Below are 27,452 nucleotides of genomic sequence, written 5' to 3'. Positions count from 1 at the left end.
AGCTACAGCTGCAAGTCAAGCGCCGGGTCACACCCCTTTCACATCCCATCCCTATCCGCATCCACTACCAAGCTCTCTTCCTGGCAGCTACTCTTTGACCTTGACCACTTTGAACGCTCATCTCTATTTGGCGTCGTTCGACCCCATGTAATCACATCCAGCCTGAGCAGGGTAGGCGGCTGCGTTCTTGCCGTTGCCGATTTGCACTTGTTGCATCGTATTCAACTGTTGCCCTGGTTGAGGTTGCTCTTGACAAGCAAAACCGTAGCTTTGCCCATCTCCACACACACGTCTATTCTTTTTCTATGCTTTCTTCTTACTTTACTCTCCTGACATCTTAAGCTCACCACTAATTCGGATTCCCAAGACATCACTGCATCTGCCTCTTATCATACACCGTCGCGACCGAGACATACAGCTTCACGAGTCCCGCTCGTTGTCCAACCTCACTTGGCCGTCGCTACCCGCCTGACCGTATCGCATCGTATCGTACAGTGACGAAACACTTCAGCAACATCATCCGAGACCTTTGGCTTATCATAATATCGATAGACTGTCATTGTCCGAGTGTGGACAGCAGGTCATTCCGAGGCATGTTCGACAGCCCTTGAGTGTAGCTTTCCGCCTGTTTCTGCGACTTCGAGAGCAGCTGTAGTCAAGACCCCGCTATCGGGGGCTTGTTCCTCGTCGACATTGATTCACACCAGAACAGTACGTGCCGCGTCGCACAAGACGAACACCTACGCAGGGAAGCCCTAGCTTCCTCTTGTCATCCGACTGGCTAACACAAGCTCCTCTGCCGCAGGTCGAAATCCAGAAAGGATATCAGGCCCATCATGTCCGTCCCCGTGGTCGCGTCGTCACGGAATCGCACCGTTTCATTAAGTTCTGGCGGAAGGTCTGCAGCAAGGAGCAAATCGTCTCAAGTTCCAGACAGCACCACCATGCCTCACGTCACCGATTTGAAGTACTTTGACCCCTGCGCCGCCACGGCCTCCATGTTTCTTTATGCTCAAGGTTCATCTGTCGTCTGTTGTCACCATGATACCCTTACTATTGAACGAAGATTCTCACGACATGCCGATGAGGTTCAATTATTAGCAGTCGATAACCAGAGCGAGAGTGGTGGTGGCCGCTTGGTTGTAAGTTATGACGCTGGCCAGACAGCAATTGTATGGGATTTGATGACAGGAGATGAAATCGCTCGATTTGCCTCATACGAACATTTGACTGTCGCAGCATGGATGAAAAACGGCAATGTTGCCTTCGGTATGTGTTTCTAGAGTGAATGCTGGTTACTCGGTTACTTACGTTTTCAGGCAATACGAAAGGAAGCATAATCATGTTTGAGCCTTCAACTTCCGAGCATGTCTCTGCAAGAACCATCGACCAAATCGCGGTAACTGCACTGGCTCCCTCATCCGATTGCAGAACATTCGCCATTGGGTAAGTTTACTCGTCCCATTGCATATTGATCCCCACTGACAAGAACAGGTATCAAAATGGCTCTCTATTTGTGGCTACATTGCAGCCTCGCTTTACTATCTTACATAATCTCACCACTTCCAGAGGACCATCGCCCATCGTGAACCTCGCATGGCATGCTTCTTCTTCGCGGCAAAAGTCTGACATGCTTGCGGTTCAAATGCGTGATGGCGACCTTCGTGTCTGGAGCGTGGCAAAGAAATATAGCGCTGATGATCCTGCTAAAGTGGTTCGAAACCTCAGAAAAGCAGAAATCTCTATGGATGGACCCAACTGGATGGGATGGTCCAAGAACGGTCGCATAATCCAGTATTCCGACTCGTAAGTCTTGCAAATCGCCTTATCATACACCACCCTAGCCTACGCGCGCGCTTAGCTGCATGACCCCTTTCCCCGACTAACATCTACGCAGGCAAACACAGTCATGGGATGTTAGGACAAAGCACGTCACTCATGATCCCATCCCAACTCTCGACCTTGTCCGTGGTCTCGCCGTCTATGGCCCAGGAGCCACTCTTTTCACACTCGGCCCCAACAACACAGCACAGCAGTTTGACCTCAACTCCCCAGCTATCATGGTGGCCAACGTTCAGCACCCAGCCAACTTGTTGCCACCGTCACCTCCAGTCTCCGAGGAGATTGGAGACAGATCAGCGAACTCGGCCACTACCATTGCATCCGAATCCGAGTCTAGCTCGATCCCCCTGGACATGAACATCTCCGAAAGCGATGAAGATCACATGTCCCCATTTGCCCGCCTGACAAGACGCCAGGCTTACGACTCTGGTAACGAGCCCTACGAATCAGCCAGTCCTGTCTCCAGTCGAAGTGGTCTTTCGTCCTTGTCAAAGTCCTCAGCAGGATCCTCTCAGACTCCTGGCCGCTATCCTCAATCGACAAGGTCAAGAGGTTTGTCAGAAAACACTTACATCTCGGCTGGAACTTCAATCCGGTCATCCACTATCGGCAACGGTAACGGCAATGTCCAAGTCAACTCGCGAGACATGGATGCATACTCTATGGGATATTCTATTGGCACCACTAGTGTTTCGTCTATGACTTCAAGTCGTTCGCGCCACAGACCCTCTCGCCTACGCAATGAAGTCCCCCGCAGCCCCGACGACAACAAGGTCCATGATCTCTTCAAGTTTACACGAGCTCGTCTCAGCGATATTCCATACAAACATGCCATGGGATCCAACCACGCCCGCTTGACTAACGATGATCTCCGTCGTCAGATGCTGAACACTATTTTCGGATGGAACAAAGAAGTTGAGGATCTCATCCGGGATGAAATGAGCAGGCACCCTCAAGGGTCTCCCAGCCGCATCCTTTTAGCTAAGTGGCTTGGTGACATCGATTCCAACATTATGAATGCCAACTTTGAAAACATGACTTCATCTGACTGGATGCTACTTGCATTGAGTGGTATTGGTGGTCAAGCCTCGCAACAAAAGCTTGGCCAAGCGTACGTCCAACGGCTACTCGAGGCTGGGGATGTACACGCTGCAGCCACGATTATGCTCGGTATGGGCGAGCACAACGATGCTATTGAAGTCTATGTTTCTCACAGGCGCTATATGGAGGCACTGATTCTCACTTGCCTCGCTGCACCTAGTGTCTGGGAGCGTCAAGCGGCCATCATTCGGAAGTGGGGAGAATGGGCAGTCCAACATGGCCAGCAACAACTGGCAATCCGATGCTTCGCTTGCACTGACCAAGAGTCTACGGAGCCTTGGACATCTCCTTCGGCTGCCCAACTTAACTTCCAATCGATGACACCTAGTATTCCTGAGATATTGAGCCCACCTCTGTCTCCTCCCGGTGTTCAACGTGGCCCTCAGCGAAGCATTGCCAAGACATCTGCACTCAAGCTCATCACTTCATTCGGTGATCAATCACAGAAGTCCAAGTTTTTCGCTGGCGATGGAGGCCAGACGCCTATTGCTGCTGGTGTCACTCCCATTGCTGACTCTGCTGGCTCGCCTGCTTTGTCTCACGCCTCGAACAATGATGCCACAACCGCATTCCTCCGTCCGTCAAACAACAGCAGGTTCAACACACCAGTATCCGCTCGAGCTCGAGGACGTCTACCATCGATTGGCGAGTTACCATCTGACCTCAACCGTGACGCGATCAGAACGGCGGGGCTTTCCGCTGCACCTTCTGATTATGAGCCTCGATCCAACCATGGCCGAACACCGTCTGGCAATGACAACATGATGTTCGGCACAGCATTGCAGCGCGCTGCTACAGCAAGCCCCATGATGATGCGCGAGCATGCTCAGAGGGTTGTCCAGCCAAGTGAAGGAGACTACCCACCGCCACCTGACCAAGCTGTAATGATCAAGATGCAGCAGGCGTCACGGAACCTACGCAACGGTTCTCGCGATCGCATTCCGCTCGGCGTCAACCTACAGCTACAGTCTGGAGTCTCGCATGATGAAGTGACATCCCCTGAACATTCAGTTACCTCGTCGAACCGTTATCACTGGCCAACTCGACGCCGAGGCCCTGCATCTGTTACTAGCTCCGTCACCTCTGCATCGAGCGCCGGCCGAAGCCTTCGTCACCAAGCCGTTCGAAACCGAGAAGACTACATCCATAGCCTTGATGCTGCAAACCATTTCTCCAAGAGGCAACGAAGTCGTCAACGAAGCCACTCAAGGACCCGAGATACATCACGCAGCCGCCCTGGCAGTCGCGAACGAAATGCCCGATCCAGGGAGCCCTCCGAAGAACGTGGCCGCGTAGTTGCCCGAGGCTGGTCCAAGGCCAAACGATCACCAACCTCGCCTATTCCAATGTCTCCCGAAGATTTGTTAAACTTGAGCACTCCACGCCATGGCCAAGTCGGCGAGCCAAGCACGGTTCGTAAGGCCAGCACGTCCACTATGAAGCCAGGAAGCCGAGGATCAAGCCGAGCAGGCCGCCGTAAGAGTCCTGATAGTCGAAGCCGCCCAGCAGCTTTGACCCTCCGTGGGCGCAGCCAAGGCCGAGAAGGCTCTACACAGCGTTCCCCTTCCTCTCCTCTTCCTCTCGAGGTCACTACAGCCCACTACCAAGGTTCTGAGGATGAAGAGGACTTCAGAGCAGCAATGGCTGCCCAGGAAGAATTCAGAAACAAGCATAGCCGTAGTGCCAGTCGAGGTCTGAACTCACCAGCGATGAGCAAGCAGGATCCTTCAGATAACCGACGCAGGGCCAACTCTGAGGTTGCCAACCTTGAAGGACCCATGTCTGTTCATGGTCGGGCCGCTTCTACAGAGCATGCCGGTGACCTCAGACAAATGAAGGACGAGCGCCAGCGAAAGAAGGAGCAAGCAGCCCGAGAACTAGAAGAGCGCCGCAAGTCTCTGGCCAAGCGCGCCCAGACGCCGTCTATTCCTCACCCCAACGAGTTCTCTCCTGCTCTTGCCATCACTGTTGAGACAGCAGAGCCCAAGCCGTTGCCTGACGATATTCCACCTCGGAGCGCCACTGAGCCACCGCAGAGGAGCATGTATGCCCGTCAAGGTCCCGTAATCGGCCTTCCAGCAACCCCCAAGGCCATGAGACTGATCATCGAGGGTAACCATGACCAGTCCGGAAGCACCCCTAGGCCCGAGATGCCCATGATCCCGGCCACTTTCTCTCAGAGGCACTCGCCAGAAACCTCTCCTCAGCAGTCACCAGAGAGACTGGAGCCTAGCGCAGAGCCCAGCCTCACATTGCTACCATCGACCGTGTACCAGCCCCCATCTCGACCCCCGATTCCTCGTAGCATGTCGGCTCCTATTCCTGATGAGCCTGGCCAACGCCCAGCAAGATTTGGGCGCAAGAGCAGTGTAGGACGCATTGAAGAGATTGTTCCTGGGGAGCGACGACGTTCCCATGAGGATGACCCTCTTCCTCCTCCCCCTCCTCCGGCACCTCCAGTGCTTAAGGAGCTTAGGCATCTGGCCTCACCTCCTCCTCCACCCCCTGCTCCTCTTCCACATGCCCAGCGATCTCAGCATGGGGGGGCTATTGCATCAGGCATGATCGAGATTGTCATGGACGATGATCTGTCTTCCGGTAACGACCAAGCTTCTGAGGCTAGCCCTCCAGCCCCATCTTCCCACAGAGGACACGGCCGAGGCCGAAGCATCGGAGACAGCAGCATCTCGGGACGAATTCACAAGGCCACTGAGAGACTCCGATCTGGCAGCCGCAGTCGCAAGGAGTATGTGCGATCTCCCCCCTTTGAGTCTCCCTACGAAAGCGTTCCGATGCCACGACAGCTCAGATCTCCTCCGCCCGTATCATTCAACCCTGATGTCCTGCGTTCGCCCATCGACTCAAGGAACAAGCACATGTCGACTGGCTTGCATCAGAACGAGATGATCTAGGAGGTCTCTCAGAATCGCAGTCGAAACTCAGTGCAATATCCTTTCCCATTCTATCGCTCTCTATAAGCTTCATATTGTTCGATTCTGTGCATGGCGATTGGCGTTTTCACCATCTCAAGACGATAAATAGTCCCTTCGGGACCCGCGTATCAGTGCATTGTGCTTGCACGCCTCTTCTGGAAGCATGGGTGCACATCACCAAAAATTAACGCATTTTTCTTCATCTTTCTTTTCTTTATTAATTCGACATCGCATCTTGAATCTGTCGAGACATCATCGGCGAACAGCATATGCTGATGAATGCGCACGACTTTACATTTCTTGGGCCAGACCATCGCAGTCCTTCGAGATCACGGCCACATATATTTACAGATTATGTTTGAAAGGAAATGGCACTCATGTCATATTTTGTTTAACTTTACACTCATGTTGGGGGTTGAGGTCTCGATCACATACATGATTGAATCGGGACCAGGAGGGAAATGGAAGAGTAAAATTGGGGGATGACAAAGGGGAATAACGTAGCGACTGCTTTCTACAATGTTGCCTCGCGGCACTTGTTTGAGTTTTGTGTGATATGATGATGGATGGAAAAAGGGTATTGGGTATTGGTGAGGATTTGGATGAAGGGACTGATTGGAAATGCATTTTGATTCCCCCGGAGGGTTTATAGTATTTAACGAATTGAACGAACATATTGTCTTGATACGAATTCTGTTTCTGTAAGCTGTCTTTTCTGGTGTTTTTTCTTGTATGTGATTGGTGCAGGCCACAGAGGGAGAGAGGTGGTCGTGGTCGTGATAGCTTCATGACAAAGACCACAACGAAATGTAGCAGAGGGTTCAACTGACTACAACTTCAGCCACAACACTTCTGAATAACTAAAAATATGATTCTAGAGGTTCTTTACAAGCGTGAATGATAGCATATGTATTTTTCACAATTATCAATAGCCTGTGGAATCCTATAAAAAATGCAAAAAAAAGAAAAAAAACAGTTGGCTGTTCCATCTTATCCATTTGCCATCCCAAATCCCCCCGCACTAACGTGTTCCCACCCGCCACGCGACGGGGGAGAGATCTCTGCAGAGTGAAACCTCCCTCAAGGGTCATCTCCAGTGCTTAGGGCCGCAGAAGTTCCAGCATCGTGAGTTACCTGCACGAGTGGGCGGCCACCGCAGCGTTCGGGCGGGGCGCGGCGGAGGGCTGGAAGCGCAAGCACGACCAGAATTGGGATGGACGGTTAAGCGGGTTTGAACGCCTTCCCCGTTGGACCATTACAGTCGAAAGTTGATGACTAGTTTACAATTTATATACCCTTCCTTCCCTGTGGCAGTGTGGGGCTGAGACTCCACTGTAGCCATTGCGACTTGGCCCTGAGCTTTAGTGGAAGCTTCAGGCCGGGAAGGTGTCTTTAATTCAGCTTCAACCTTTCAATTCTTTGGCAATGTTTTCTTCATAGCTCACTTCACAAGCCATGTCGCAATATCTTACGCTCCTCATGTGCCTCTTGCAATAAATACTAAACATACTACCACTCGATATACCTCATCATCACCGATCGACCGTCCAATTCGCCTGCTAAGATACATCATGACGAACCATCAAATGACCAACTCTCCCAATCTACACACTACATAATCCAACCGCAACGATGCTCTCGATATCGCCCCGTCTTCACATCCGCCATCCCTCTCCAACAACCGCCGAATTCACTGTAACGACCCTTCGGCCGCTCCCGCCAGCATTACACACCGTTGTTCTCATCTCCCGCGCCGTCCTCTCTATCTTCACCCTTCTTCTCCTTCACGCACGCCTGACCCTCCATCCACTACTCGCCTATGCCGCGCCGTCTCTTCTGAAGATTATACCACCCTCATACCTCCGCGCACCAACCTCAATTGCCTCCGTCGCGCAGGACATACCGCTTTCTGTACTTGTCCCAGCCAGTATAGCTGTGCTATGGCTGTCTAGTCGAAGGGGCTATGTGAGCGAGAGTATCCTGGTCATGAGAGGATTGGGCGTGCAGACGAGTGAGAGTCCTGGAAGCTATCTGGCTGGCACGGCTACGAGGTTCATACCCACCGAAAAAATCCAGGATATCCTTCTCAACGAAGCGTTTCTTGGGTTCGAGGTCAGGTACTACCTCATTGTCATTGTCGAGGGCGAGGATGATGTGGTAGTTGTGTTCCCGGGCTTATTACCGCGACGGAAGATCGTGGAGGAAGTATGGAGGGGCGTCAGAAGATGTTTGTATGAGCAGAGAGGCGAAGACAAAGTACAGGCTTGAGAGATTATACCCATAGAGCGTTTACGATTTTCAATCTAGACTTTTTTATGTACCAGGGGTGATATCTAACTGCTATTCGTCCATGGCCTCGTCTGCCTTTCGCTTGTTCATTCCCTTCTGTGTCCTCATATCTTCCGAGCTAGTATATCCCTTTCTGATAGCATATCGCTCGTTTTGTTCTTCGGGGGACTGGAGCTTATCCTTCTTCATCATTGGCACATAGCGACCGCCCATTCGCCCAACGTTGCCGCCCTCGTAGACAACTACACTGTTCGCCTGCTTGCCAGTGGGCTCAGGGCGTGAAACTTGGCGCGAAGGGTCCTTGCTGCGTTGTGTTGAAACCATTTGCAGGAGCTGGTTGGAGAGCAACTCATCCAGCTTGTGCTCTCTCCAGTGTGCCCACATACCGTCCATAACACCATAGGGCCCAGACTTGCTCAGGGCAGGGTCATCAGCTAGATACACCCAGTCGAGACCGTCGGTCTTCTCAGCCGCTGGATCAATTGGGGCATCTTTTTCACTGGGAAAGATACAATCCCAAAGCACCAAGGGCACTTCATCGGCCATCACATAGTTGGGCTTGCACGGATTCTTTGCCACATCAAGCATCGTTGTTACGACATCAGGCGTCTCCAATCGCTGGCCGGCCAGGAAGAGAACAGCAACCATGTGCCGAATCTGGTGCCACAAGAAGGCAGAACCTCGAACCTTGAAACAGTACACCTTGGGATACTTGGCGTCATCGGTGGGCAGCCCTTCGGCGGGAGCAAACTGCGGGCTGGAAAGATAGGGCAGTGCTGAGCTCACATCCTGGACCTCCTCGATATCGGCCTCGTAGATGGTGCGCTCAAAATTTGTGATTTGCTTGCCGGGATCGATCTTGCAGAAGTTGCGGAAATCGTGGTCGCCCTCGTAGCGCTTAGCTGCATCGCGCATCGCCTCAATATCAAGCCAGCCGTTCCTTGCTCCACCGGCACTGGGCTCGGGGGTGAAAGCAGGCTGTGTGAAGAAGTATCGGTATTGACGCTCGCGGCAAGAGAAGCGAGCAGAGAAGTCTGGTGGTGGTGAGGGGCACCAAGCAAGAATGCGAATATCAGGCGGTAAAACACGGTTGAGAAGACGAGGGTACTGGAGCTCGTCCTTGATAGGGTCAAAGGGTGGCGTATTGTCTTCCACCTCTTCTTCGGCGTTCTCTCCAGATTGTTCGTCAACAACCATTGCCTCGCCAGCTTCGCTCATGCGTCTTCGTTTTTTAGGTACGGGTCTGGCACTTCGCACTCGAAGACCAATGACCTGGCCAAAAGCACTAACACCCTTATCCGTGCGACCACACTTTGAATACTCGCAGCAATCAAAGTCAACGATCCGCTCATCTTCTGGAAAGATGAGGCATGCTTTTGTAAGAGCATTCCATAACTCCTCTTCGATAGATGGAGCGTTGGCCATGGCTTGGAACTCAAAGCCACCGTAGTTCTTGCCCAGATATGCAAGTTTCAAGGCAATATATCGTGTCGTGTACTTGTTGGGGTCCATCTTTCTCTTCACCTTTGGCTTCGTCGACTTTTTGGGATCGTATACCTCCTCATCTTTAACTTGAGGAGGTCGATTACCGAGTTCTGCCTCAAGTTCCTTGACTTTTTGGATGAGACCGTTTTTGGTCCATGACTGATAATTGGACTCGCCAGACATGGTGCGGTACCTAGCAGTCTTTCGTTGCTGCACACGAACTCGAGATGATTCACCACTTGGTGGAGAATCCGATGAGATTTTGTGAGAAAGAGGTCGGACTTGAACCTGGCTTATTGTGACACTGAACGGCCTTTGACGCCCAACACAACGGCCAAAGGGTCTCATGTGAAGTTGGTGGGTTCCAAATTTGGGCGATTATATGCAGGCCCATCAGACTTTACAAGTGGAAAAGGGCTTTGCAGTAGTTTGCAGATGTGGCGCTCATAACACTTGTGGCGGTGCATCCCGCAAAGTTGCTTACGCCACAGTTGGGGGTGACAGAGATAAGTTACGTACTACTCTCACTCATCTCTATCTCCGTCTCTCATAAAAGAAACGCCATGCCCGCGCATATCTACTTAATCAATCGCCAGTACATCAATCTTAGCTTCGTATATTTTAAGGCCATAAGAACCTCAGCAGACAAATCATGGACCCTGAAGTGATCAAGATCCTCCTTGTAGGAGACGACAAATGCGGCAAGACTACATTTCTTTCGTACGTAGAGTTCAACACTTCCATTAAATTCCTGGGTATCTCATACTAAGTAATACTTGTTCAGCCGACTCAGTGCAGGCGAAAATGTCAATCCGATTCCCATGCTTCGTGATATCGACCAGCCTTACATCTTTGGTATCAAGACAGGGACCAAGCAGTTCCAGTTTGAGTTCTTTGACACATCGTGCCCTGATAACTGGAGAACTCTGGACCCCGATGCCATCGTCATTTGCTACGATATCAGCCAGCGATTGAGTCTCATCAATATGCAAAGATATGTGAGTAGCCCAGCAGTCGTATCTTGGACCAAGGACGAAATGGTTGACACCCGGTAGTGGATCGACGAAGTCAAAAGATCGTTCCAGCGGTACGATACCCTACCTCTAATCATCCTGGGCCTGAAACGCGATCTGAGATCAGAGGATGATCCAAACGGTATCATATATCCACAAGAAGCATATACAGTTGCGCAAGCCCTCAGGGCGGACCGATATGTAGAATGTTCTGCAGTAACGGGCGAGTTGTTGAAGCTGGCGTTCGAGGACCTGTGCAAGACAGCAGTGACTCCAACGACAGGCACAAACAGCCAGAGCGCAAGCTCATGCTCCATACTGTGAGTTTTCTAGGAGGATAATGCATGGGATGAAGTGGCAGGTTGAGCGGGTGTGTAATTTGGCGTTGTATTGGCGATAGGATAATTCAAGCAGCGGCGTCGTTCATTGAAACATCGGCACCACCTTCTTCAGCGCCTTCCTCTTCAGGGGCAGGGAACTGGCCCAGGACTTCAGCAATGATGTTGACCATGGCTTCCTGCTGCTCCTCGTTGAACCGTTCGGTCATCTCCTCAACAACTGTGTTGAGAGCAGCGACTGAGGCGGGGCGCAGGTTGATGATCATGACAACTTCGCCCTTGGCGAGGTTGTAGGGCCGTAGGCGCTGCAAAAGTTGAGAGATGCAGCCCTCGGTGTATGACAACGGTTCTTGGCTCAAAGGGCCAGGAGGTGTGCGAATATATTGGAGAAGCTGTAAATTATGTTAGTAAAGTTTTTTGTTTTTTTTTGACTATTGAGCGCCGTGAGCCGATCAGAATATCTTACCTCACGAACAACCGTCTCAAGGTTTGGGGGTCCTCTGCGCTTGGCACTCTTGTATCGTTCACGCTGTTCCGTGAGGTGCTCGTACACCTCATAGTTTGTGAGAACAGCAGACTGGGCTTCAAGAATTTTCATGGCTGCGGCTGAATTGATTGAGCTTCTTGGAGGTTCTGCAAGACGCAATGTGAGGTAATGAGAAGGGTCTGTTGACGGAAAGAATGAGGCTCTGGGATAGGAAAAATAAGAGAATGCGCGTGACCAATCAGGAGCTTGGATAGTCGGGGGCTGTTTGTGGTGGTGGATGGGTACCTACAGCACTGTAGCTTAGTAGTGGATTACAGAACAGCTTTAACGTCAGGTCTAGAATGGCATGAGTCAGTCTACTAATTCCGTTTTACCTTGAATGCAAATATGCTTGGCTTATAGTACATATCAAGACATTACAGCATACTTGGAAGCCCATGTACATTTTTCATGCTTGTTTGTATACTAACTTATGGAATGGCTGATTTCGTTGTTACCTCTTACAGTAGGGTAAGGTAGCTGCCGTAAATGCGCTCTTTATTTGCATGTGAATCTGGCTAAAAAGCTGGGGAATCTGAGTTACACACGTCAGAGCGCATCACTTTTCAAACTTCTTTTTCCCCGTCCAATCGATTTGGCTGTGTATTGCATCAGCTACATTTGGCTTTCTCATTGATGTTCTTGAGTTGTTAGCATGTGCCTGTAGAGGTTCACGGACTGTCAATATTGGCCTTTCAATACCCATATTCCGGTCATATGGTGCACAATGGCATCATCTAAACGAGACAATGTCTTTAGCTTGACAAGCATTGATTAGCTCTTCTTAGCCCATTGCGTAGTATTGTGTGCGAAGGAGGGAGGTCGCGTGCATCTCTGCTGTAAAGGTGTTGGCGGGTGGATGCAAGCCACTAGACCACCCTAGAACAAAGAATGAGCAGCCTGCAGTTCTCGGCTACCATACGAATATGAGAATTTGAAGAATTGTGATATATCACAAGGAGTATGTTCGTACCTATGAATCACAATAGGAAAGCCATCTCATTGAACCTACTCTGTACTGTCAAGCCGTACAGAGCACTACTCATATAACACAAACCAACTGATCAAATTCCCCTGCCAGGCTGCAGGTTCAGTGTTGCACAGCTACAGCCATTGGTAAGCGGAGATAGTGATGGAATTGAATTGTTTGCTTGCAATTTTCAACAGGGATTTCATGTTTCGTCCCTATGGAGAATTCGGCTCAAGGTATGTAGCGGTCTGGATCTGGCTGTCTATACCTACTGTAGTGATTATCCCTGCTCGTCATTTTTCCCTCTTGAATTGCCTGTTACAGGTACAGATAGTCATGAGGGTGCCCGTTAAGTATTGAGGGACGGGAAAGTTAGGCAAATCTGCCCTTACTAGTACGGGTAGTAAATGTAGTACCTACGGGGTACTTCTGACGAGTTGGCGGGGGTGGGTACCGCCTAGCAGGCACGCAAACAGGTACTGAGGTACGCGTAGCAGAGAGTACGGTGCATGTCCCAGACGGTATTCTATGTCTTTTCAGTGATGCTTCAAGTTGTAGTAGATGGTAGATATATGAAACCAGGATTGTGTTTACGGGGAATCTATATCAAACATTTCAGGCAGTACAAGATAGGTACCTAGGTAATGATAAAAGATCATGTTGTGGAAAGAGCAGAGTTTCTGGGTTGTGCCTTCTATTGACTAACTAAGTTTGCCATGTCTGAAAGTGCGTTGCCAATAGGTGCATTTCATCATTTTTTTGCACTCTGCATTTTGCACTGCAATTTGCATCCCACATCAGCAAAATTGACTGAGGATCTCGCTCTCAAGCTGTCAATCTCCTACTTCCCCTTGGGTTCCCTTTTCCAAGATTTTTATCTTCACCATTCGCGACATCTCACCCCGTCGCATCTCTCTTTTCCCCAGTCCAGTCATCTCCACTCCTCCACTCACGCGCGGTTGACGAGCCACTCGATTTGAGCTTGACTTTTATCCCATCGATTCGCCGTCTTATTTATTAATCATTTCCCTCCTTCTTCTCCTTCTCCTTCCTTATTTTCTTCGGCCCGGCCAAACATCTTTCCATCTCTACGAACTGCAGCTTCACGATCAGTTCCATTTCCCGCCTGAAACTCTGCGCCGTCTCCGACACCGGCACTACAGTTTGCTATCCATCTATTTATGTACTTGGGAATCCCTGCCCTGTCATTCGGCATTGAGACACTGACCAGAAGCAGCACAGTGACGTCGGTCTGGCCCTGCTCCGACTCTTCTGTGCGTCAACCTCCGGCCCTGAGCCCCCTGCAACTGTAACTGCAACTGCACCATAGGCTAATACAGAGCCACCTTTCACGACATTGCATTCCACTGCTTTATTGGCGAACCCTTCCAACAGCAGCACTTCCTGAGCCAGCAATTTCCAATCATACCTCCGCTAGCCACACAAACCCCACTACACACGCACGCTTGCCGACACTGCACTGCGCTCCAACAAACCGGGGTCGCCATTTTAGGAAGACGTTTTAGAGACGGAAAAAAAAAGTCACAATTCGACTTCTCGACTAGGTTGAGCTTGGAAAATTTCAACGCAAAGTTCACTCTGATTTTGACTTTGACTTGCCTCAAAGTTCGTCCAACTTATCTCGTCTCGTCTTGTCTCGTCTCAAAGTTTCTTCATATCTTTCCGCTCTCACCAACCAGTCAAAGCTCAATTCCACTGCTAGAAGAAAGTTCTTGACTCGTTCGCTTTCTTCCCCTCATAAGAGAAGGAAAAAAAAATACGTACTCACCCCTCCGATTCGGGGCCCCTCCACACACCCCGTTTTCCGCTTCCGTCCCTCGCCGCAGTCAAAACTTTTTGCTCGTCTAGCCGACGACAACTTTACTTCAACCTCAAAACCCACACAACTTCACCTTCACCATGGTGCGCAATATTGTTGTTTTGGGAGGTAACTCCCACCCGCAACTTACTGAGAATGTCTGCCACATTCTTGGTGTCCCAGCCAGCAATCGCATTTTGGGAAAATTCTCTGGCGGCGAGAGCCGTTGCGAAATCAAGGACTCGGTCCGTGGTAAAGACGTCTACATCATACAATCCGGCTCCGGCAACGTCAACGACAACTTGATTGATCTATGTATCATGATTTCGGCTTGCAAAACTGGCTCTGCGAAGCGAGTCACTGCCGTCGTGCCTTTATTCCCTTACTCTCGACAGCCCGACTGGCCCTACAACAAAGCCGGCGCTCCTTTGTCGCAAATTTCTGGCGCTTCCAAGGACTACACATTTGAAAGTGTCCCCCCTACACCTCGCCCTGGTGGCCCCAAGTCGGCCGGTCTGCCCAATGGCGTCAACAACTTAACCGAGAAGCTCTCGAAAACAGCAGAGGTTGCCAACGGCGTGAATGGTACCAACGGCCACCCTACACCTCGTCGCTCAGACACTATCTCAAGCACCACCTCCGAAAACCGTGGTCACCACCCTGAGAACTCGACTTCCTCGCAGAGGAATGCCTACACCACACACGATTACGAGAACCAGTCCAACATTTCCGTGTTCCAGCCCAAACCCGGCTACAAGCAGTGGATTGCTCAGGCTGGTACTCTGGTTGCTGACTTGCTCACCTGCGCTGGCGCCGACCACATTATCACCATGGACCTCCACGATCCTCAATACCAAGGCTTCTTCGACATTCCCGTCGACAACCTATACGGAAAGGCTCTACTCCAGAACTACATCCAAACTAACATCCAGGGTCACCAAAACGCTGTCATTGTCTCTCCCGATGCCGGAGGCGCGAAACGTGCCACTCTGATTGCCGACAGTCTCAAGACAGACTTTGCTTTGATCCACAAGGTAATCCCAACAACTGATCTTTCCCATGATGATCAAAGCTCATTTAATGCTTCAAAGGAGCGACGGCCCATCCGATTCACCGAGCATCGAAACGCGAGTATGATGTTGGTTGGTGATGTTTCGAACCGTATCTGCATCCTGGTCGACGACATTATCGACACCGGCAACACCATCACACGAGCTGCGAAGCTCCTCAAGAAGGAGGGTGCCACCAAAGTCTACGCCCTTGTCACACATGGAGTTTTCAGCGGCGACTCCATTGCCCGAATCAATGCTTCTTCTATTGACAAAATGTTGGTCACCAACTCGGTTCCTCAAGAAGAGCACCGCCGACTATGCCCCAAGCTTGAGGTACTTGATATCTCGCCTGTGTTTGCCGAGGCAATCCGCCGCGTCCACCACGGAGAGTCTATCAGTGTGTTGTTCCAGCACAATTAAGGTGCTGATGTTGCACTTACGGTTTGTCAACAAAAGTCCAGCCTCGATTACACGGGGGCGCAAAGAATGTTTGAAAGATCTGACCGCGGACCAGACAAATGCAACCTTTTGCCATTGATATCGCAGGATCTTATCCCTCCCTGCAACACATTAAAGTATGACCTGGGATATTTTTGTTTGGAGTTTATCGGGGCACTTCCATACTATATTGCATATGTCATTTGCCAGATGTGGCTTTTTGGCATTATCTTTTCTCGACGTTTCCCATTCACACTCATCTACGTATCCTGCTAAGGAATGGATTATCACACAGCCGTGTGCGAAGAGGGTTATGGGAGGAAGGGGTCTAGTTGAACGGTTGCAGCGCCGGTTGGGCACGTACTTTTCTTGCTTTCTGCTATGCTGCACAATTTCAACTGTTCCTGTACCTGGCCCGGACTCTTCTCTCTTGCTCTACAAAAAACTTCCCTAAACACATGTCAAGGTCTAACACCTGTATCTCCCTTTCTTTTTTCTCACCTTTAGGTCGGAAGCAAAAGTGGTATGCTTGGGGGTATGGACGAAAGAACATTCCTCAAGGATTTGGTTCGCTCGCCAGTCTCGTAATTGCATAGAAGTAAAATCAAAACGTAGAGCTTTGGATCAACCAAAAGTTTAGACAAATGCCGGTCCCTGCTGTGTTTTTGCAGGCGTCTAGGTCGGTTTAATTAGCCTTGCAATCGGCAATGCCGTCAAAATAAAACAAAATGCGAAAGAAAAGAAAGAGAGTTGATCATGATCATGCCCCGGAAGGTCTTCTGCAATATCGTGACTGAACCAAAGTACCCTCTAGTCTTAATTTACCCTGCCTAGTAGGTTTAGAGTACTGTACTAAAACGATTGGTCTAAGTTACAAAAGTGACTCGTTGATTTTAACTCTTTTTCTCACACTTTGATTCCATACGCTTCATCTCCCTCACATGGATTTTAACATGTCGAGATCGGAGGGGATTTGCCAACCGTGGGCAGTAGCGGCGCGGCGGTACGCATCAACAGCCTCAAACATGCCATAGTCCATGTGGCTTCCGTTCTGGGCACGGCGTACTCCCGCGGATTGTTCAATACGAGCTGGTGGATCCTTCTCGCATAGATTCATTCGGACTTCAAGAAACACTTTCTCCAGTGACAGAGCTGGGGACCATCCAGAGTTGGTGAGCAGCTCTGAGCATATGGAACCCCCCATGGTGACATGACCCCCGCCTCCCTGAGCAAAGGGCACGAACCGTGGACGAATCACGCGGACAAATGGGGGGGATATCGGAAAAGAGGCCCCAAACCGGACCTCCAACACGATACTCGAGCATCCGTAACGGATCATGTCTTGTGCAAGAGCAAGGTTCATATCAAAGCTGTGAAGTTCGACAATCCAGTGAAACAGGTTGTCGAGCTTTTCAAAGTCAATGTACCACCCCAGCATAGCTATGTTGGTACTTGACTGAATCTGTTGCAGATCTTTGATCTGACCGTTGAGTGCTCGAAGAGCTGCTGGAGACGATGCAGCCCAGGTAGGCTCAACTAGTTTGGGGAGTGAACCCAGATCAAGCTGGCCAGGCTGAAAAGGTGTTGTATTGTCGGGTTGCCGTGCATCTCCAAGTCCTGAGTCGATGGAACTTCGTCGCCGCTTCCGTGTCACTGCTGCCGTCTCATCTTTGCTTTCGCCCTCGTCGTCAGAAGCAAGGAGGTCGTCCAGTTCGTCGTTGCTTTCAAAATCAGGTTCCCCTCCAGTCTCGTCCAAGATAATAGGAAAGTCATTTGAAGAGCCCAATATCTGTCTCGGTCCAAGCACACGCCGTCGAGATATTGGTATGGCTGATTGGGGGATCCCGATCCGTTTGGAGTTGGAAGTCAGTTGATGGCTAGGGTCCTGTTCAATATAGCTCGCAGAACCGTTCTTGTCGTGTGAGGAAGCCTGACTATTTTCGATGTCGACCTTGATAAAAAGGTAACGGCATTGTATCCAGTCAATCTGGTCGACAACAAAATGGGGGTCGGTCGATACGAAGCGAGCTGTATCGTTGACTATTTCACATATGGAAATGGCTTCGGTGATTCTGAGAGCCGAATTTGGCCAGCTGCTTCCTCCACCACGCGATGAGTATGATCGGCTTGTCTGAAAATCCTTTGCCAAGTATACGCCATTTCCGTATGCACGCCCGTTGGTGATAACAGAGAAGTTAAGGCCGGTCCGTATGATGCTGTGCCAATTTCCAAGAAAGCTACCGTGCCAGGCAAAAAGGGTAGGCCATGGCTTTTTGCTGTTCGGTGTTCCCGTCAACTCTCTTAAAAATACTTCTTCTTTTTCGGGAGACCCTTGCACAAAGCGAAACTGAACCCACCCTGGCTCTACTCCATTAATAAGGTTATTAACTTTGTGCGTTTCTTCTTCCGGCTGAGACAGCCCAGGTATCGAGGCATCTTGTACAATGAAGGACCTGTTTGAAGCGACGATCCAGTTAAGGAGGCCAAGGGTCGATGCATCCATTCGCTTCCATGAGGATAATTTGCACCCAGGTCTTTCTACCAGATACTGTCGCATCTCATGTACAGGTGGAATGCACTCACTTATGACAGTGAGTGCCTGGTTGCGTTCCTGTATCTCAAGTCCATCAATGTCTTGTTCGTGCTTGTAAATAAACACACTCTCCCAAGCTTTCGTTGAGTGGTTAGCAGAATCGACTGGGTTGGTAGGAGTGACTCGAGCGGCCGTGGCCGTGTATGTCGATATGACTCTGAAGGTAACTTCAGCCGGTTGGCAGGACTGGACTATGCAGACATATTTTGCGTAACCTATGATAGATACTGTCAGCTTCTATTTGGGATCCAGTGGTGTAAATGTGTCTGAGGGCATTATGAAAGTAAGGCTAAAAGCACAAGACAATAGACAAGGTAGAATAATGTGGTCGCTAGATAACTTACGTCCTCGCATAATTGGTTGCTGTGGAACAAGACTCTGCTTGAGCACAAGAGTGATGCATCTTCCCTCTGTGATCGATGTGTAGTGGGCATAATCAAGGGGGTTAAACCTGATTGTGTTGCTTTCAAAACAAACCTCTGCTGTAATAGTCGGTTCAGTGTCACTTGGTATGTTGTATCCCGAGGTAGCAACCTTGAGTCCTAGGCCCTTCGGAAATTCGCGTAAAGAGCTGTTGGGTACTGTGAAGTTAGTGGCTACTGCGGCGTAGAAGAAACTGATGAGAAGGTCCACGACATTGGGGTTGTTGATAATTTCATACTCGATACTTTGACAGAACCCGAGGGATAGATACTGAAAAAGGCAAAGAGAATCTTCGCAAACAAAAGGCTTGATAGCCTCAAATCCTCCCGCTATCCTTTGACTGCAAACGAGACAGTACTTCGTACAATTGATCAATCTCTGAAGGCCGAATTGCATTGCGATCAGGATTATATTAATGTCTTCTGCGCCCAAGAAGTTTTGTTGCAGGAATTCCAGCTCAAACCGGTCCGAGCTCTCGTGCTGACCTTGGCTGGTAGACTGTAGCACACTCTCTGGGTCACGGTCGCCTCTGCCGAGCCTGAACCATAGTTCTTGTGCTTGATCCCACGATATTCCCTCAGATCGGCGCAGCCGTAGAAGTCGTGGGAAGTCTGTGTTTAAAAGAGCATCGAGAGACAACGACATGTACATAGAAAGAAAAGGGCTTTCGGATTCGTCCTTCCTTGCTCCCTCTGATGTTTTTGAGTCATCGCCGTCAAAAACTCGTATCGCAGAAGAGTAAGACGGGTTCGGGTTGGTGCATTTTCCAAACTTGAACTGTACTGATGCTGTTTGGCTAGATTGCAGAAAGGTCGAGAGAGGGGGGTATCCTGATGGTAGCCTGCACAGCATAACAACGTATTCCGATGGCTTGAGGCCCCATGCTCCCAAGGCCTCTTCTGGAACGTTGAGTTTAGAGGCGCGGATGGAGAGTGAAAAGATGTGAAAAACTCCAGGTGCTTTCCCTCCGTGCACGCCGCTGTCGTGTCTTCTTCCCTCAGTTGGGATCCACACATGGAGTCCTTCTCTCTTTGCTTCCCGTAGGTGACGCCTTAACCGGTTTGTTGATGTATAGGTCGCTTGATATGGCCCTCTGGACGGCGAACTGTTAATTCCTAACTCATCGTCAAACACCACGTCATAGGATGACTCTTCTTCATTGTCATCGAAGGCGGAATCACCATCGGATGACTCTGAAGACTCGAGCTTCGTTGCTAGCCTTTTCGAGGTCAGGTTGATGAAGTCTGTGATAGTCTTGTCCTTAGTCGATGCGGAAATTTCTTGCAACCACTCTTCCAGCTCGACTGGTCCGTCTTCTGATGATGTAAAAACCAGGAATCCTGGGTGTCTCGGGTAGGCTTCCGGCTCTGTTGATAATGCTTGGATAGCGATGGGCGCTGCTTCATTCTCTGGGGTGTATGTAAAGGTTATCTCTCCATCGGAATCTCCCTTTCGGAGGTTGGAGACACAAGGGAAATGACTGTCAATTGCAGCCCTGAGGTCGGCGTTAAACTGCCTGATACCCATGATTCAGGTAGGTAGCTAGTCTGTGACAGTAAAGAAATGCTAGATTAGCTTTAGTGAGTACGTAGGCGAAGGGTGCACTAATAATTTCGCCTGGTCTCTGCATCTGTAGGTACGTGATGGGCCGAGGGAGTTTGGGGTATTGAGAAAAGGAAGAAATTGAACGGAAGGAAGTTTGCGACTTGAGACATGGAAAGGTCGGCATAGGTACTTGCAGTACCTAGGTTCTGAGAGAAATTACATGTAAAAATACCTAAGTGAACAGCAACACTTCCATTCGTCGAGTGGAGGTTGCTGCCTGCCACTGCTGGGTAGGCACCCAGGTACCAGTCACTACTCCAGTACCTTCCTGCCCAGTATTTTCCTATGCGAAACGCGGGGTCTTATGAGAGTATACCTATAAGCCTACCCTGCAAATTGTAGCAAATATGGATTAGATCTGTCATAATTGAAGATACTTAAATTGCAGTGAATTGAATATATATCTAGGTAGCTAGGTGGGTAGGTAGTAGCATAATGCTCTCCGCAAAGTTTAGTCCCCAGATTGAGATCCCGGTCAGCCCTATCAATTAGCGTCTGTAGGCTGGCTGGGCAGCTGGACAACAATAGAAAACTTATGTCCAGCTTACCTAGGATTAGTAGGTAAGGAAGATGGTATAAATTGACTACATTATTATATTTATTAGGTAATTAATCAGTACCTAGGTAGTCATCTGTAGTTCTGATGCCAGGTAAGGTATCCCAAGAGTACCTTAGTAGATAATTGCTTCTTTATCCAAGTGTAGTAGTTCTTAGCTCTGGGCCTAAAAGAAAGAACATGTGTATCCACACCTCAGCTTGGTAACCTAACCCATGTTAAATATGGGGTAGACGTCTCTAACGTCAGGGTACCCACTCGAGCTCAACAAAAGACCATTCATGGTTTGCATTCTTTCAGGGATCAGTAGAACTCGTTGCGTACGGTAGATTCATATCTCTGGCTGACATCGTGTGATTGCTCTGGTCTCACATCCACCAACCACCCACTCTTGTAAACGGACCCCTGAAGCTCTGGCCAGAAATCTATTTGACCTTGTCAGCGATTCTCGTATTTAAACTCCTACTCCGGCTCCAGCTCCCACTCCCACTCCTACCTCTTTTGTGGTTGTCCTCTTTTGTTCATCCGTGCAATTTGCTTTGGGCAATTTTCATGTCTCCATCCTGCCTACCTAAGTAGGTAGGTAGCTTACCTTTACCTTCTCCTTCCGTGCTTCACCCTTTGCTACTGCGATTATCGTCTAGATGTCTTTGTCGATTGTGAAAATCAGCAGGTCTGCGACACCTCATTCCACCATCATTCCTACTGTAGCAACACACGAGTTCAAAGAACTTCCACCGTTCGTTCTTCCGTGATCATCGACTATCGCTATCCAGCCATCACTCAATGGCTATCAGTATATTCTTCGGCAGACAACGCCGCTTTATGTCTCGCCGTTTGACCTATGCCGTTCTTCTCCTCGTCGTCTTCGTCTATACCATCGTTTCCGTTCTGTCTCCCACCGTCCCCGTCGCCGGTTCTGGTGATACCGAAAAGCAAGGTGCCTCAAACAAAGTCAAAGGCTCCGTGTCTGGTCTCCGTGACTCTCTTACAAAGGGCGTCAATGGATTGAATCCGTTCAAGGGACCTGCTCATGCTCCCCCAGTTCGTGCGCAAGATTCATTTCAGGGCACTTCATGGTGGGCTGATTGGAAATGGCTGTCGGTTCCACTCTCCAGCTCATTGACACTTGACGAGGACAGGGCTCTTCTTCCTCCACTCCATGACCGCCCTTTCGTTTACTGCTACTATGATGCGACAATCAAGAAGCCCATAGAAGAAAAAGATGCCGAAAGCAAGTTGCTCTTAACCTGGCGACGCGCTTGGTGGGCGCAGGGCTTCCAGCCGACCATTCTAGGCCCTTCGGAAGCCATGACAAATCCAAAGTATCAGGAACTACAAAGACTTGAAGTGCAGTCCGATTTGAAAGCAGACCTGATGAAGTGGTTGGCTTGGGAGTCTATGGGCACTGGCTTCCTGGCGGACCATACCCTGTTTCCGGTTGCACACGCCCAGGATCCTCTCTTGGTTTTTCTCAGAAGAGGCAAGTATCCGGCCATGACGAAATGGAGGGGCCTCGGGGATGCGCTTATCGTAGGATTAAATAAGGATATCACCAATACAATTCGAAAGCTCATGGACTCTCCCGCACTCAAGACTACCAAGAGCGTTTCCCAGGGGCCGACAAAGAATAGTTTCAAGATCGATAAAGCACAAAGCTCGTTAGTAAACTACAGCCCGGAGGTCATCCAAAAACAATATTCAAAGATTCACGATAGTCTTACCAATGGACGGGCTAGGGGCTTGGGTGCCCTTGAAAGACTGATCAACGCTCATTTACATGCTGCCTGGCAAAGCGGTTTCCCTAGTGGTATCGATGTTCTCAGCCCCTTTTCTGAATACACAACAGCGATGATCGCCCCCGCCCTAAATCTTGCCAATTCACTCGCCCTTTGCCCCGATAACCCTATCCCCTCGTCATGCCCCCCTGGGGTTTCGAAATGCAATCGTTGTGCTGCCGGCACCACATCGATGAAGGTCACTACCTCTGACCAGTATCATAACTCGACTGACGAATTTGTGATCGGGACAATTCCTCACCCCTGGACCCTTGCTACCTTGACCAGCGGCAAGGAAACGGTCGATGTAAGCTGGATTCGTAAGGAGGCTCCTCGGGACCCTTGGCTTGAGACAACCACCAAGGGCTTATTAGGCTCAAGAGTCTCCAGCAACTCGCGAATTATGAGCTTCAAGCAAGCGGTGACAAATGAGCAAGCACCTACATATGCACTTTGGCTGACAGCTGAAGCCGATATTCCCGCTGATCTGGAGTGGCAATTTGGATTTCGAATTCCCAAGTCGTTAGGAGAGGTACATATAGCTGATAACAGCAAATCTGAAGGAAACCAAAATCAAGAGGCAGTCAGAGTTGAGAAACAAGCAAATGCGGAACGAGCAGATGAATCCGACACCGACACAAGGCCAGAAAAACCTGGACCCCAACCACATGATATATCCCAGAAAAAGAAATCAACTCCGCAGGAGATGCAGATCAGACAAAAAGCCCTATTGGAGCATGCGAAGAAGGTCGTGGCCTTCAAGAAATCGACCGTCGAAACTCGACTACGTGCATCGTTAGAGGCCTGGAACTTGGCTGACACAGAGGCATGGAAGTTTACACGCGCTTTCCTTACACGCCGTAGCCGGGAAAGAATTGAGTGGGAGAAACAAGAGTCTAAGTATAGTGGCAGCTCAGGGTCGGAGAAAGGCCGCAGCGCTTGGAATCGTTGGGCCGATTCGAAGCAGAGGGATTAAGGGCCTCACATGTTGTGATTGTCAAGTTAGTACACGACCGTCATTTCCGAAGAGTCTTTTGTTCTGATACGAGCACATCCGAACTTTCAGGCGTATATATAATGAAATTTCTTTGGTGATGATAAAACCATGGTGCCCCAGAAGGGAGCTGCAGGACGTTTCCATTCTTGTTTGACGATCACCATTGCTATTAGTCGCTTATGAGCCCATACACGGATTTTTTTTATCACCACAATTCGCATTACCAGATAACTAATTCATTTTATGACTACCTACTTAGTTCACACCAAAGGGACCTTCAACAGCAGCGACATGTACCTGTCGCTACCGTCGAAGCCCTGGCGTTCAAGCGCAGACAGTATCACCACCCATCTCTCCGCTCAACTCACGAGAGGTTGGGCCCCGATGTTCAAGTACCCCCGCCTTACCAAGGATTCCGTTGACATACTTGGAAGGAAAGTTGGCGGTCCCATTCTGAGCGTGCGCATTGCTGGTGTAGGAGCGGAGTGCAAGACGAGCTGACTCAAGAACCTTCTCAGCATGAACTACAGCATCGCGAAGGGCATTGGTTGTGGGATCTTCGGAGCGAGCAACCTGCTCAGCGCGGAGCTGAATAATATGGCCATTAAGCCACATGCCATCGAGCTGGGCCTGGGTCATGTCTCGAGCGCCTGAGATGCGACCACGGCAGGAACCTGTCCCGCAAAGACAGTCAAAAGGCTGGGCCATGTGCCATTCGGTGGAGGGGTAGAAGAACTATTTATCTCATCAGCTATTACAGCAAGACACATGGCAGTGGTTTGACGGACTGTGAGCTCATCGCCGACCTTGAGACCCTTGGGGCCAACAAGAATGTTCAAGTTTCCCACATCGAAGAGCTGCATTCTCAATGTTAATCCAATAAGTCTTACTGAGTGAACGGACATCTTCAACGTTGGGGGGTTCTCCTTCAAGTAGGTAAACTAACGAGACTAGGTTCACAAGAATGGTTGATGTACAGTAAATCACTGTTCAGACTGAGGTGAGTGTCGCGGCCGGTCTGAACAGTAGCGTAGGTGGGTTCGCTGGCAGTGGTGCAAGGCGGGAAATCGAACTTTGCAAATACGGAAAAGGGTGGAAGAGAAACTCGAGAGATGCTCTTGGTGGTAAACTCTTGGGCGTTTACGACGACAACTTCTTGAATGTCCGGGTGAGAGGGCTGCTGCCAGTGGGGAGTGAGAGGAGCCATTGCGATAGTTTAAGGTGACAAGTCGAACTGAGCAAGGGAATTCTGGTCAGAATGAGGGTTGAGAGTTCTGTCGACGAAGCTCACTTACGATCGAAGTGAGGATACTTGGCAATGTGGTGAGTCTTGCTGAGACAGCTTCTGGGATCGGCAATATGAGCTTGGGACCTCGGTCTACTGTAAGTGGAGCTAGGTTTTGAAAGCCTTTGCAAGAGGAATCAGAATCAATGTGACAAGAGAAAAAGGGAGGTCTGAGCTTTTTTATCTAGTATCCGAGAGAACTGCCCATGGGGCTCGTACGCCCGCATAAGCACGTACGTATAGCACGTTGGCATATGATGTCTCTTTGCCCGGGCTCCGTAGCGCCGAAGCAATTCGTATGTACTACAGTGGCAGCGCCAAAATCCCGACATGACCCCCGGATTCTCGCCAAAAAATCACTATTTTAAACCTCTAGTTCGGGGCTAGTACATTCGGCAAGTGACTTGTTACGTAATCCTTAGCGGTTTCCGACTTCCTTGGCTATCGCCCTGCTGTCAAGATGTACCAACACCTTTTGTGGTGTTCGATGAGCGTGGTTAGCCTAGACCCCGTTTGTAGCTTCTCCGCTAGCCCCGCGAAAACGTACGTCAACTTCACTAACTCGTTGGATCTCCTCTCTTTAGTTGGCATATCCTGGTCAAACAGACTTGGCTGGATCTTTGGAGACCTCTTACCTGGGCCTTAGTTAGCGGGGTAAGAGATACAAAGAGCTGGATGAAGCGTGGAGCCGAGGACGATACCGAGCAGCGGCAATCCTTTGAAGCAAAAGCGTCTCGGTTTTTTATAGTGTTTGGTGAATTTTTGAGCCTCACGGTTTCTTTGAGGGATATTCAATGCAATAACAGTGACATGAGATGACGATCTGTATCAGGATGAGACAAAGGATCCCAATTAGGTGAGACAAAAAGCACATGCTGCATAATTACCACTTAAGGATTGGCTCTGCCCTGACAGGAGATTATCCTCCTGCGTGCCATGCAGCAGCCAGCCCTTGCGATGTGTGTGAGGTGTGGAGGGGCATTGACAAGCACCAGATGGAGGGGTAAAGACGAGCTCATGACAGCCAAACATCTTGTGTTGTGTGCAGGCCATGATGATTCAAAATGCCATGAGCAATGCAGAGAACATACAGAACTCATACAATAGAGATTTAATTTCTCTCCTCTTCTTTTGAGAAGTAATTGACCTTCTCATGCGTCTCTACCAAGCTCGGCATTGACAGCTGATATTAGGTCTCATGAGCCGTGTCATGGTCGCGGGCCGACAAGGTGGGCCCAAGATCGGTCCATTGAACCGAGGCTAACATGAATGACACCTTTGGTACAGACACTAGCTGAGACGACAGGCGACATTGTTCCTCTGTCTAATCCAATTTGGAATCGAAATATTATCATATCAAGTTATTTAGGGCCTGTTCTAGTGCCGTTGTGGAAGGACGATCCAACGCAAACACTTCCAACGTACCCCTCACCAACACAAACGGTTTCCCCTATTCTCAACACCACGCTATTACCTATTTTGGCCATGAACGAGGCATGAATAGGTTCATATAAACATCCAGAAGTATGGTAGGAAATGACTGAATGTCTTTTACTCAACTTTTCAAAAGATGTCATTATTTAATGGCTGGGACTTAACTATGAGCCCCAGAAAGATAGATGACTTACACCATCTTCCTTCGATCCTGTGCATCAAAACAGACGACGTGATATATAATGACAGTCAAATTAATATGAAGTACACCTATTTCATATTAGTAACTGATAGTTCTTTAATAGATGCAATGAGGTAAAGATGGCAGCGTCCCAATTGACAGATTGACGTTGTGAAGACTACCCCTGAGTTTTCTGGCAGATCTAAGAATGATCAGTATTTGCCAAATATCCAATGCCGTGTCATAATAACTAATATCAATTGGCTGGGTACACGTATCCCTTGACCATATTTGAGTCGATCAATGATGAAGAGTACTTATGTTAATAGTGGCTCTTCATCTGGTTCTGCAGTGGACTGTCGAGACAAGTTCTCGATAAAAGAACGATTAAGAACACTCACTCCATGAAGTATTTTATAGTACTACTGGCTAATATTACCTCTGCCATTAGATTCTACTGGGATTTGATGCCCTTGATATGTCTTGCATCGTTGTAAATCCCAAGTGTCCTGTGTCATCTGGTCCCGATCGCTACCAAGCCAAGCACCATGGTATTGAAGTAGAAGCGACAAGTGCTCGTGGTGAACTTGTTCAGTCTAGTATATAATACTTATGCAAATGGTTTAATCCCTCTCATCTAGGTCGCCCGTCCGACCAGACTTATTGTGGCCCGCAATAATGATCAAGTTTCGACGAGGATGCTGGATTCTCACCGCCCAGTTTCTTAGACGCATAACTTACGCAACTAAAAGAAACAATAGCTTTTTGCCAAACGCGTGACCTGAGCGTGTTTA

The 27,452-nt window shown here is 49.5% G+C and overlaps 10 protein-coding genes across 10 annotated transcripts; 5 read left to right on the top strand and 5 right to left on the bottom strand.

The window, feature by feature from the left end:
• Positions 1-836: 836 nt before the first annotated feature.
• Positions 837-5,855, top strand: FGSG_10835 (uncharacterized protein; the record flags this gene model as incomplete). Its single annotated transcript, XM_011327256.1, has 4 exons — positions 837-1,269; positions 1,320-1,446; positions 1,495-1,806; positions 1,898-5,855. 4 exons carry the CDS (start codon positions 837-839, stop codon positions 5,853-5,855), a joined length of 4,830 nt encoding a protein of 1,609 aa, XP_011325558.1.
• A 1,436-nt stretch (positions 5,856-7,291) lies between these two features.
• On the top strand, positions 7,292-8,144 carry FGSG_10836 (uncharacterized protein; the record flags this gene model as incomplete). Its single annotated transcript, XM_011327255.1, has 1 exon — positions 7,292-8,144. The coding sequence occupies exon 1, from the start codon at positions 7,509-7,511 to the stop codon at positions 8,142-8,144; it is 636 nt and encodes a 211-aa protein (XP_011325557.1). The 5' UTR covers positions 7,292-7,508.
• Positions 8,145-8,216: 72 nt separating this feature from the next.
• Positions 8,217-9,833, bottom strand: FGSG_10837 (uncharacterized protein; the record flags this gene model as incomplete). The annotated part of the gene is made up of 1 exon (XM_011327254.1): positions 8,217-9,833. One exon carries the CDS (start codon positions 9,831-9,833, stop codon positions 8,217-8,219), a length of 1,617 nt encoding a protein of 538 aa, XP_011325556.1.
• Positions 9,834-10,302: 469 nt separating this feature from the next.
• On the top strand, positions 10,303-10,987 carry FGSG_10838 (uncharacterized protein; the record flags this gene model as incomplete). Its single annotated transcript, XM_011327253.1, has 3 exons — positions 10,303-10,370; positions 10,435-10,648; positions 10,706-10,987. 3 exons carry the CDS (start codon positions 10,303-10,305, stop codon positions 10,985-10,987), a joined length of 564 nt encoding a protein of 187 aa, XP_011325555.1.
• FGSG_10839 (uncharacterized protein) lies at positions 10,848-11,622 on the bottom strand. The gene is made up of 2 exons (XM_011327252.1): positions 11,468-11,622; positions 10,848-11,393 (listed from the first exon to the last, which is right to left on the bottom strand). The coding sequence occupies exons 1-2, from the start codon at positions 11,597-11,599 to the stop codon at positions 11,070-11,072; spliced, it is 456 nt and encodes a 151-aa protein (XP_011325554.1). The 5' UTR covers positions 11,600-11,622; the 3' UTR covers positions 10,848-11,069.
• A 1,896-nt stretch (positions 11,623-13,518) lies between these two features.
• Positions 13,519-14,005, bottom strand: FGSG_13908 (uncharacterized protein; the record flags this gene model as incomplete). Its single annotated transcript, XM_011327251.1, is given in 3 exon segments — positions 13,519-13,720; positions 13,726-13,882; positions 13,927-14,005. Coding segments are annotated over 3 exon segments (438 nt in total).
• Positions 14,006-14,383: 378 nt separating this feature from the next.
• On the top strand, positions 14,384-16,178 carry FGSG_10840 (ribose-phosphate pyrophosphokinase II). The gene is made up of 2 exons (XM_011327250.1): positions 14,384-15,350; positions 15,408-16,178. The coding sequence occupies exons 1-2, from the start codon at positions 14,418-14,420 to the stop codon at positions 15,786-15,788; spliced, it is 1,314 nt and encodes a 437-aa protein (XP_011325552.1). The 5' UTR covers positions 14,384-14,417; the 3' UTR covers positions 15,789-16,178.
• Positions 16,179-16,743: 565 nt separating this feature from the next.
• On the bottom strand, positions 16,744-20,349 carry FGSG_10841 (uncharacterized protein; the record flags this gene model as incomplete). The annotated part of the gene is made up of 3 exons (XM_011327249.1): positions 16,744-18,170; positions 18,390-18,590; positions 18,744-20,349. 3 exons carry the CDS (start codon positions 20,347-20,349, stop codon positions 16,744-16,746), a joined length of 3,234 nt encoding a protein of 1,077 aa, XP_011325551.1.
• Positions 20,350-21,769: 1,420 nt separating this feature from the next.
• Positions 21,770-23,737, top strand: FGSG_10842 (uncharacterized protein; the record flags this gene model as incomplete). The annotated part of the gene is made up of 1 exon (XM_011327248.1): positions 21,770-23,737. The coding sequence occupies one exon, from the start codon at positions 21,770-21,772 to the stop codon at positions 23,735-23,737; it is 1,968 nt and encodes a 655-aa protein (XP_011325550.1).
• Positions 23,738-23,978: 241 nt separating this feature from the next.
• Positions 23,979-24,965, bottom strand: FGSG_10843 (uncharacterized protein; the record flags this gene model as incomplete). Its single annotated transcript, XM_011327247.1, has 3 exons — positions 23,979-24,493; positions 24,547-24,615; positions 24,705-24,965. The coding sequence occupies 3 exons, from the start codon at positions 24,963-24,965 to the stop codon at positions 24,083-24,085; spliced, it is 741 nt and encodes a 246-aa protein (XP_011325549.1). The 3' UTR covers positions 23,979-24,082.
• Between the last annotated feature and the right edge of the window lie 2,487 nt (positions 24,966-27,452).

This window comes from Fusarium graminearum, chromosome 3, assembly GCF_000240135.3.
Source record: "Fusarium graminearum PH-1 chromosome 3, whole genome shotgun sequence".
In the NCBI taxonomy this organism is placed as follows: Eukaryota; Fungi; Ascomycota; class Sordariomycetes; order Hypocreales; family Nectriaceae; genus Fusarium; species Fusarium graminearum.
Note: the sequence above shows the minus strand (reverse complement) of the source record. Positions and strands in the feature narration are given on the sequence as shown.

What these genes read in the sequence shown, in the direction of transcription:
- FGSG_10840 (XM_011327250.1), top strand. Translation starts at nt 14,418, where the DNA reads ATGGTGCGCAATATTGTTGTTTTGGGAGGTAACTCCCACCCGCAACTT. An exon ending in ACTTTGCTTTGATCCACAAG is followed by an intron (nt 15,351 to 15,407) that starts GTAATCCCAACA and finishes AATGCTTCAAAG; the next exon opens with GAGCGACGGCCCATCCGATT.
- FGSG_10839 (XM_011327252.1), bottom strand. Translation starts at nt 11,599, where the DNA reads ATGAAAATTCTTGAAGCCCAGTCTGCTGTTCTCACAAACTATGAGGTG. An exon ending in TTGAGACGGTTGTTCGTGAG is followed by an intron (nt 11,394 to 11,467) that starts GTAAGATATTCT and finishes CATAATTTACAG; the next exon opens with CTTCTCCAATATATTCGCAC.